Source organism: Microchirus variegatus, assembly GCF_963457635.1.
Source record: "Microchirus variegatus genome assembly, chromosome: 23".
Taxonomy (NCBI): domain Eukaryota; kingdom Metazoa; phylum Chordata; class Actinopteri; order Pleuronectiformes; family Soleidae; genus Microchirus; species Microchirus variegatus.
Genome location: NC_139824.1, coordinates 19,365,781 through 19,376,981, shown reverse-complemented (window position 1 = coordinate 19,376,981; position 11,201 = coordinate 19,365,781). Strand labels below are relative to the sequence as shown.

Genomic DNA, 11,201 nt, shown 5'->3' with positions numbered 1-11,201 from the left:
ACTTGAACAATATCACAGCTCTGTTCATACTGGAGTGGAACCTTCATTAAAATGAACATTTTTATTTCATTTGAAGAAAGATCTTCTCTGAAAAACCTCTGTTACGCCAGGTTTATTCAAGACATGCTCGAGCGTTACATACACGTTACATCATAAATATAAATATATATATATATATATATATATATATATATATATTTAACATTACATACACATGTTGCATGACTTAAACCCATTGACAGCTCGCTTACCCATAAGAGCATCTTTAAGTTGCGTCACTTCATTCACAATTCACAGGATCAGAGAAAAAACAACATAGTGCCTTTTGCACAGTACTGTATATATATATATATATATATGTATGTGTATATATATATATATATATAAATAAATTACACACATGTTGCATGAGTTAAAGTCATTGACAGCTCACTAAACAGCATAGCCTAAGACTTTTGCACAGTACTATATATATATATATATATATGTATACATATATATATATATATAAATTACACATGTTGCATGAGTTAAACTCTTTGACAGCTCGCTAATATATAAGAGCATCTTTAAGTCGCGTCACTTCATTCACAATTCACAGGATTAGAGAGAAAAAACAACATAGCGCCTAAGACTTTTGCACAGTACTGTATATATATATATATATATATATATATAAATATATAAAAGCCTTTTGTTGCTGTGGTTTATCGGTGGTGGAGAAGCCTCAAAAGAAACAGGAAGTGTAGAAAAGCCCAGTTTGTCCAGGGGGCGTAACTGGACACTGATCTGAATTTTAGAGCCATGAATTACCTGAGCGCTCTTTAGAGGCACAAACAGCGGTGGTAAATCTAGCGTCGGGTCATTGTTTCCCGGTGAATAGACGCCCTCTCTCGTCTCCAGGGAGACACTTTCAACTTCTGGCCGTGGCCAACAGTGTCGGCATAGAAGAGCCCACTCTGTGGTCGCGGGGGGGGGGGGGGGGGGAGGACGACAGATGTTACTGAGTGACTTTTTTCATTCACGGCACAGATGCACATGGACACAACAAAACAAGTGAGACGCAATTCAGATGTCATGTTTAGCAATATTTATTTGGAAAAATAGTCTTGGCTAATTCCTTCATTGAAAAATGGTAAAGGAGACGTAACATAGCAATTTGTACAGTACAATCCCTCTTAAATAACATTTTCTTTATAAAAAAACAACAAAACAAAAAAGTCCCATTGACCTGAAGTGCCTTTGCAAATAACATCATTAAAAAGTAACTTAAATAATCATAACAAACATCACAAATATACAATAATACAAAATAAAAATAACACAAAATTCCTTAAATTAACTTAAATTAAATCATAATCTTAAAACTTTTTTCTTTCTTTTTTCTTTCTTTCTTTATTTTACAAAATGACAATTTGTATCAAAAAGCGACTCTTTTTTTTTTTTCTTTCTTTTTCTTCAATATTTTCTGTCCCAAAATAGAAACGTCAAAAAAAAAAAAAAAAAGAAGAAGAAGAAGAACAATACTCAGTCATAAATGGTTTGGAGGAAAAAAACGCACTTCAGTTTACACATAGAGTCTTCACAGGTGTGGTGATGCTGCACAGCCTCGTGAAGAACAGGCCACTATGGCCAAACATCCACCGTCTGATGCTCGGCAGCAGCGTGTGGGTCAGAGAAAAGGCCGGGCTGCAAATGTTGCAAAGGCCAATCGTCGTCGTCGTGACCACGCGTCCGTCAATGTATGTAGTTTCGTCTTTAAAAAAAGCTAAGTGGACGTTTACTTTAAGCGTAAACTCTTTCGTTCTTTCATTTCAGCCGCGGTCAGTTCTCCTCCCACAGGCCGCTGCTTCCTGCACTTAGTTTCCAGTAGAGAACCAGCTCACTCTGAATATCAGTTAAACGTCTCAGTATCAGCAGCAGTCTCAAGGCGGGACACCTCCCCCTAGGGTTAGAGCAGCATCTGAAGGAGTTTAAAAACTCTCCCATAGAGCAAATGAGCAACGGGGCGGCCCATCAACGGTTCAGCCCATCAACGGTTCAGCCCATCAATGGTTTAGTCCATCGACGGCTCGTTACACCTGCAGACACAAGACGACAAATCAGCGTTTAATAAACCAACACCTGACAGAGGAAACGTGTTTTCACAGCGAGCTCCAGGAAACAAAGAAAACTCACCTCGGTTGCAATTATACATTCGTCCTTCTCCTCCGACATCACAAACACAGATTTGTACTTGGTGTCCGCACATGCAGACATTTCTGGGGCTTTGTTTTCTGATGCATCGCTGCAGGAGAAACAGAGAGAAACACGTCAGCATCAGCATTTTCACTGTTTTTCAGTTTATCAACTTTCTCAGGTTTTTGTTGTTGTTTTTTTACCATTTTAAACGTTTGCTGCGCTTCTCCTCAAACTCAAAAGAGTCCAGCGATTGGTGGCACTTGTTGTCGTCACAGGTCGGGTCCAGCGCGGCGTCCTTGGCCGCCTGCTCGTAGTTGACCTCGTGTACGAGGTTGTAGTCTGCGGGCTGATGGCGACTCTTGTAGCTGCTGCTGCTTCTCCTCGGTGGAGATCCTTCATCCGGATCGCCGCTGCACAAGTCCATCTTCTTGTTAATGTTTTTGACGCCCGGCGTCGCCATGACGCTGACGGCCAGGTCCCTGTCACTGCGGTGGCAGTTGTTGGTGAGGTTGTTTATTGTCTCTCCCTCTGCGTTGGCCTCCGTTTGTCCGCCTCGCTGCACCTTTGATCGGAAAAATCCAACGAGAACGGCGCAGCCGGCGAGCAGCAGCAGCACCAGGGCCACGCCGGAGCCCACGGCCATCCACGGCACCTCTGAGCCGCGGATGGCCGCGTGCTCTGGCAGCAGGAACTGGCAGTTCCTGCCGCCGTAGCCGGGGACGCATGCGCAGACGTAGCGGTTGTTCCGTTCGTGGCAGGTGGCGCCGTTGTGGCACGGGTTGTGTTCGCAGCGGCTGATGGGGGAGCTGCAGTTACGGCCGGTGTATCCTGGCGGGCAGTTGCAGACGTAGCCGTCCAGACCCTCCTGACACGTGCCGCCGTTCTGGCACGGGTACGCCGAGCACTCGTCGCCGGTGTGGTCGCAGTTCATGCCGGTGAAACCGTCCGGACACTGACACAGGTACGAGTTGACCAGGTCCACACAGCGAGCTCCTGAGAACAGAGATGAAGAACAGGGTTTGAGTTTGGTCCACAGAGACCAGAGGAAAGAATTCTACAGCAGAAGACTGTCCTGGACCAGGTCCCAGGACAATCGGACTGTCCTTGACCAGGTCCCAGGATAATCGGACCGTCCTGGACCAGGTCCCCGGACAATCGGACCATCCTGGACCAGGTCCTAGGACAATCGGACCGTCCTGGACCAGGTCCCCGGACAATCGGACCGTCCTGGACCAGATCCCAGGACAATCAGAAGGTCCCAGGACAATCAGACTGTCCTGAACCAGGTCCTAGGACAATTGGACCGTCCTGGACCAGGTCCCAGGACAATCGGACCATCCTGGACCAGGTCCCAGGACAATCGGACCATCCTGGACCAGGTCCCCGGACAATCGGACCGTCCTGGACCAGATCCCAGGACAATCAGACTGTCCTGGACCAGGTCCCAGGACAATCAGAAGGTTCCAGGACAATCAGACTGTCCTGGACCAGGTCCCAGGACAATCAGAAGGTACCAGGACAATCAGACTGTCCTGGACCAGGTCCCAGGACAATCAGAAGGTCCCAGGACAATCAGACTGTCCTGAACCAGGTCCTAGGACAATTGGACCGTCCTGGACCAGGTCCCAGGACAATCGGACCGTCCTGGACCAGATCCCAGGACAATCAGACTGTCCTGGACCAGATCCCAGGACAATCAGAAGGTACCAGGACAATCAGACTGTCCTGGACCAGGTCCCTGAACCAGATCGTACCATTTGAGCAGGGTCCAGAGGTGCAGTGATCGATCTTCTTCTCACAGGTGAAGCCGGCGTACCCCGTGGGGCACTGACAGAAGTATCCTCCCTCAGGGTTGTCGGTGCAGCGCCCGCCGTTAAAGCAGGGCCCGTCTGCACACGTCATGGCGCTCAGCTCGCAGTTGTTGCCATAGAAACCGTGAGGGCAAGTGCAGGTGTATGTGTTCTCCATATCCTGTGAGGAGACAACAGGCTTAGAATAAAGATGCTGCTGCAGATTCTTATTTGTTTTCAAGGTTTCAATTGATTCTTGTTTTTTTATTTTTGTTTATTTCTAGGCTGGACAATAACATATTATGGGATGTCTCTGTTCAGTGCTTACAGTGCAGCTCCCTCCGTTGCGACAGGGGTTTCCAGCGCATTCGTTGACCCGGGTCTCACAGCTGGCTCCAGTGAATCCAGGCCTGCAGGAACAGGTGTAGCTGCCCTGACCAGTGTTGCTACAAGTGGCTCCATTCAGACAGGGTTTGTGGTGAGTGCAGTAGTTAAGATCTGGAAAGACACGACGGACACATGAGGATTAACCACAGCACGACACATGGCAGCATTTGTCCTCAGCTCTACACTCTTTCTCTTCCAGTGGTTTTCTGTTCCCAGGCTTCGTCCGGACAACTGTCGCTCTCTCGTCTTTGTTACTGCACCACTTTTTTTTTGATGTCTTGCCAAAGTTAACGTCATAAACACGGAGATAACGATCTGTAACGAGCTTTTAACACATGTTCTATCATCTGTCATCTGTCTTTTAACAATAAGAGACTAAAATGTGCTGATTTTCAGCTCAAAAGATGACGTGAAACTTCATTTCTGGATGTTTTGAGTACACTCTTAGAAATAAAAGTGCTCAGTAGAACCATATATGGTTCTTAGGCTTGTCCTCATAGGAGAACCCTTTTTGGCTCCAGGTTCTACCTGGAACCCGATTGGCGGGTTCCACCAAGAACCCTTTTCAAACCCTTTATTCAGGAAAGGGCTTTTAAAGCGTTCTCTGGATCAAAATGGTTCTTACTGGAACCATTAGTGTTACCAAGAACCCTTGAAAAATCCTTTCTTTGGGAAAAGGGTTTTTCAGAAGCTAATGGTTCCAGGTAGAACCTCAGCCCTGGTAGAAGAACCCTTTTGGAACCCTTATTTCTCAGAGTGTACAGTTTCAAATAAAACGGAAATGGAACCAATGAATTTCTGTTTTAAATGGTCTAAACTACTTTTTATCTCCTCAGCTTAAAAGATGACATGAAACTTAATTTTTTTGTTTTGTGTGCACTCTTAGAAATAAAAGTGCTCAGTAGAACCATATATGGTTCTTAGGCTTGTCCTCATAGGAGAACCCTTTTTGGCTCCACCAAGAACCCTTTTAAAACCCTTTATTCAGGAAAGGGGTTTTAAAGGGTTCTCTGGATCAAAATGGTTCTTACTGGAACCATTAGTGTTACCAAGAACCCTTGAAAAACCCTTTCTTTGGGAAAAGAGTTTTTCAGAAGCTAATGTTTCCAGGTAGAACCTCAGCCCTGGTAGAAGAACCCTTTTGGAACCCTTATTTCTAAGAGTGTACAGTTTCAAATAAAACGGAAATGGAAGCAGTGAATTGTTGTTTTAAATGGTCTAAACTACTTTTTATCTCCTCTCCTCACTGCACCTCCTCACATCTCCTCCTCCTCACCTTGGTTGCAGAACAGTCCTCCCCAGCCCTCCTGACAGTTGCATTGCCACGGCTGCTGACAGGTTCCGTGGAGGCAGCCCGGGTACCGGATACACTCGTCACAGTAGCGTCCTTTAAATCCCACTCTGCACCTGTTGTTGTTGTTGTTGTTAAAAACAAAGTGAGTGAGTGAACGGTTGTTACATCACTAAATAATTCAGGGCTTCAGTGAAACTGCTGGACTCACTTGCATTCTCCTGGTTTCTCACAGAAGCCGTGTTCTTCATCACAGCCTGGAAGACAGATCGCTGTACGAGAGAGAGAGAGAGAGAGAGAGGTACATCAACACAACATCAACACAACATCAACACACACTCTTTGAGATTCGAATCCATAAAAACACAACTATAGACACGTGATCCACTCCCAATTCACAATATTGTCACAAACTCTGCTCCAAACTCCTCAAATGTCTCTAAAACATTATAGTGAGAAATGAAAGCATCACTAAGACTGTATGTTGGCGAGTCACTCTGACAAAACCAAACCATAGATCATCCAAGAGTCTGAGACTCAATCAGCATGGAAGAATGTTCTGTTTAACATAGTTCTGAGACAAAGGAGGGACACACACACACACACACACACACACACACACACACACACACACACACACACACACACACCCTCCCTCCCCACCACCCTCTCTTTTTTTCTTCTTCGCTGCGGGTCAAAACTCTTTTATTCACTCTGTGCGCGCGCGCCCCCCACACACACGCGCGCGCGCGCACACACACACACACTCCCCCTAATGTCTCGGATTGGGGCAGATAAGAGTGGACAGCTGGCGAGTGTGTTGCCAGTGCGCGACAGCTGCTCCATTGTCTCCTCTCCGCCGGCAGCTGCCCACTTCAAACAATACCTCCCCCGCCTCAGCCAATCAGCGGCCGGCCCACTCCCACAGTAACGAATTGGAAGGGAGCATGTAAATTTATGGCACGCGTGAGATTATTCCCCCCAAAACTTTCCTTAGAATAAATCAAGTGGCCTCGTGTGTGTGTGTGTGTGTGTGCGCGCGCGTGTGTGTGTGAGAGAGAGAGGGAGAATCAGCAGCAGCAGGAGGAGGAGGAGGAGGAGGAGGAGGAGGAGGCTGCGCGTGGTGTTTACAAAAGTGTTTCCTTCCAACGGCATTTAGAAGATGTTCTTCCAGACCATAATAATCATTATTAGTTAGTTGTTATATTTCCACCACGTGTTCCCTCAACTTTTACGCACGCGCTCATCACAAACACAAGTTCCACTCACGCTCAGTGCAGTACTGTCCCTTCCAGCCGGCGTCGCACACGATCTCCCCGCGTTCGCCGCACGTGAAGTGGCCGAACGCGTCGTCCCGGGGCCGGCAGAACACCGAGCATCCGTCCCCGTAGTAGTGCTCGTCGCACACGAACCGGTACGAGTACTTGAGCTCGGTGCTGCCGGCGGAGTGCAGGTCCTGGGACCAGTCCTCACCCACCGTCAGGTGCCTCTGCGTGGTCATGGTGCTGATCACGCGCTCTGGGTTCTCTGAAACAGACGCGGAGCGCGTGCGTGAGAATGTTAGAATGTGCGTAAACGTTTGCGTTGTTTGTTTGTTTGTTTTAAAGAGAAGGAGAAGTTGAGGTGTTTGTGTTCGTACCTGTGGAGAGGTCGTCTTTGGAGTCTGCGTGTAACGCCTCGATGATTAGTGAGAAAGTTCCCTGGAACACAGATGAATGAGGAGGTGAGACAGGAGGTGAGACAGGTGGCCAGCGGAGATGCGGCCCGAGGCGAAGACTCTGTTTTTATTCACTCTTTGAAAAGCGCTGAAACTAAACACCTGTGAACCTGCTGCGCGCGCTCTCCAGACTTTGTTGGCACTTTTACGCACGAACTTCACAGACAAAAACAAACGTCCTCAGACCATGATGGACATGATTGACGTGATGGACACACGCGCACTCACCGGCCACGTGAAGCCGAAGTTGATTCTGATGGGGTTCGTGAAGGAACTCTCCGGGATGGCGTCAGGGACCTGGAAGGAGTTGGAGCCGAGGATGGGCGTCACGGCGCCGCCGTAGGTGCACGGAGGCTCCGGGGACGCGTTGGGCTGATAGTGTTTGAGACAAATCCTGAAGAAGGTTTTACATTCACACTGTTGCTGCTGCTGCTGCCGCTGATGATAGGACGACGTCAGACTTCCTTTACAGCAGTTCCGGTTCCCCTGAACTCCCTTTTTGTTCAGGAACTCCTGCAACTTCAGCTCGAACAAACCCGAGCAGAAGCCCTGCAGAGCGGAGCAGCGCGTTAACACACACACACACGTATACACACACACACATATACAGGCAGGTGTGTGTCAGAGTGAGTGATGGAGATAAAGACTTGTGTTCTTACCTGACACAGCAGCACCGACATGACGCTCAGAGTCAGCAGGAGCACGCGCCCCGTGTTAAATAAATACATGATAAATAAATAATGAATAAATAAAGTAACAAAGTCTCGGCTGCTCTTCACTGAGCCTCCTCCTCCTCCTCCTCTTCTTCAGACTCTGTGAGGAAGATGCATTGAGCACGTTTCTGTGGCCTCTCTCTCTCTCTCTCTCTCTCTCTCTCTCTCTCCCTCTCTCTCTCTCTCTCTCATCCACTCTTTCCGCCTCTCTCGTTCATGTTCCGGTGAACAAGAAGAAAAAGGATTAATCCCAAAAAAAAGTTTCAGCTGAAGAAGTGAAACAGAGAAGTCCTCGAGATGAAAGCGTTAATCCAGTGCGTGAAGAAGAAGAAGATGAAGAAGATGAAGATGAGTTCCTTGTTTTTGTTTCTTTTCTTTTTGGTGGAAGCAGCTTCTCCTTTCTCCAGTGTGTGTGTGTGTGTGTGAGAGAGAGTGTGTGAGCGTGTGTGTGTGTGTGTTTGTGTGTGCTCAGACACAGATTTGTCCCTGGTCCAACATGCTTCTTCCTCCACTTCCCCCAGTGTCTCTCTCTCCTCCTCTGAACGCAGCGTCTGTCTGTGGAGCGCAGGCCGCCTGCAGCCTGTTATATACGGCCTGACACATGCTATGGTAATAACATGCAAATAGAGCCCCCCCCCCCCCCTCCTCCTCCTCCTCCTCCTCCTCCTCCTCCCCAGACTTCACCTCCCAATCTGCCCTGCTCTCCACAAAAGGGTCCCATGAAGTGTGAGGCCCTGCAGCACAGACACCACAGACATGTGAGGAAGTCTGTGACGACACGAGACAACAGACATGTTTACATGAAGACTGAGAGAAAACATGGCGACACAAACACACAAACACACACTTTCACTGATGTGCACTCTTAGAAATAAAAGTGCTAAGTAGAACCATATAAGATATAAGGTTCTTAGGAGAACCCTTTTTGGCTCCTGGTTCCACCGTGGAAAGGGGTTTTAAAGGGTTCTCTGGATCAAAATGGTTCTTACTGGAACCATTAGTGTTAGAAGAACCCTTGAAAAACTCTTTCTTCAGGAAATAGCATTTCAGAAGCTAATGTTTCCAGGTAGAACCTCAGCCCTGGTAGAAGAACCCTTTTGGAACCCTTATTTCTAAGAGTGAAGCACTATATTATACATATTATTATTGTTTGTTTACCTTAAATAATATGTGCACTTTACTTCTTATTAGATTTGGCTAAGTACACTGTTCCCCCTCCACAACATCACTAAAATATATACATACTGTATATATATATATATATATATATATTGTTATATTAGTATACATACATACATATATATATATATATATATATATATGTATGTATGTATGAGTGCCTTCGACACAAATGAAATTTGAAACATTTGAAACAAAGTTTCCAGTCACATTAGAATCATAGATAAACTACATTTAAAAATAAATAAATAAATGAATAAATAAATAAATAAAGGGGGGGGGGGGTCATTGACACGTAAAATCCTCCAGATGTTTTCCTCACATTTCCTCCTGCACGTGCGTGTTAATGCCACGCGCTCTGTATTGATCCGTCCAGCTGTTGTTGCCTCCCCCCCCCCCTCCCTGCATGAAAAACTTGGTTTTGGTCTTTGCCATCATCTTCATCATCTTCATCATCATCATCTTCATCATCATCATCATCATCTTCATCATCATCATCATCAGAAAAGAGAGAGAGGGGAAATGTTTCTTGGTCAATCTCTGACTCTGTTAATTGTTTACACCCCTCCCTCCTCCTCTTACTGCTGCCACACACACACACACACACACACACACACACACACACACACACACACGTTATTTGTGGGAAGAATTTGTTGCTTTGAACTGAGTCAAAGGAGAAAAGAAAAACATTCCTTGGCAGAGCTGCGCGCGCGCTGCTTCACCATTTACTTCTCTTTCTTTAAAAATCCATGTGTGTGTGTGTGTGTGTGTGTGTGTGTGTTTAGGTGCGTGCAAGGCGGTGGGTGGCGCGCGCGCACCAAAGTCGCTCGCGTGGCCAACATGAGGAGGAGCTGAACTTTTGTTATTGTGTGTGTGCGCGCGCGTGTTGGCGTGCGTGCGAGCGTGTGTGTGTGTGTGTGTGTGTGTGTGTGGTGAAGGAATAAGTTCGCTCTGTACTGTGCACCCCCACTACACACACACACACACACACACACACACCCTCAGCTGTATGGTAATTCGGGTAGCACCTGCTCTCCCCTCAATAACAGCGTGCGCGCGCCTCCCTTGGCTGAGCACACACACACACACACACACACACACACACACACACACACACACACACACACACACACACACACAGATACTTAAATGAAACAAGCTTGTGACAGTAGAAGAAAACCCAGAATGTTTGATGTTTGATGTAAAGTGAAAACTGTGTGTGTGTGTGTGTGTGTGTGCGTGTTGGGTTTTTTCATGTCGTATATAACCCATAATGCCTCCCACACACACGCATGTGCATACATCCTCTTTACAGTGTTTAAATATTCACCTCACGACTCCTGACGTCAGGGGAACACCCCCCCCCCCCCCCCCCCCCCACACACACACACACACACACATACACCACACACACACACACACACACACACACACACACACACACACATTCTTGTACAGCATTCTTACTGCAGACACCCATAGACAATGTTTTCCCTATAACTTCTTAACCTAACTTTAACTAACGGCCTAAATCTAACCCTAAAACCAGGAGTCCCTAAAATGTCCACACACACACACACACACACACACATGCACACACACACTTCATCGGTCACATGACCTGGTTAATGAGTCAATACAGTCACTTATCACCTAATCAATGACCAACAAAAGTCCTCCTCCTTTAACTCAGAGACACAGAGTCTCATGTTAGACTGCAGCTGCCACTCAACAGGGCTGCTTCAAGGAGCTTTGGGGGCTTCATGCAAAAGGGCAAACTGGTGGTGAGGGGCCCCCCGATGCTTTCACTTTAGATGTTTGTTGACGCGTCTGCGTCGTCCTGATCATCGTTGTGTTCGGAGGCATTTTCATCCTCTTGGAAGTGGGCGGAGTCTCCATCCTTCCTCACGCAGTAGATTGACATGTTTGGTGTTGGTGTA

The 11,201-nt window shown here is 46.9% G+C and overlaps 1 protein-coding gene across 1 annotated transcript; it reads right to left on the bottom strand.

Moving 5' to 3' along the window:
• Window positions 1–1,997: 1,997 nt before the first annotated feature.
• dla (deltaA) lies at window positions 1,998–8,094 on the bottom strand (the record flags this gene model as incomplete). Its single annotated transcript, XM_083909753.1, has 11 exons — window positions 1,998–2,081; window positions 2,179–2,287; window positions 2,382–3,174; window positions 3,936–4,152; window positions 4,300–4,469; window positions 5,635–5,765; window positions 5,861–5,921; window positions 6,919–7,176; window positions 7,289–7,349; window positions 7,595–7,915; window positions 8,026–8,094. The coding sequence occupies 11 exons, from the start codon at window positions 8,092–8,094 to the stop codon at window positions 2,076–2,078; spliced, it is 2,196 nt and encodes a 731-aa protein (XP_083765879.1). The 3' UTR covers window positions 1,998–2,075.
• Between the last annotated feature and the right edge of the window lie 3,107 nt (window positions 8,095–11,201).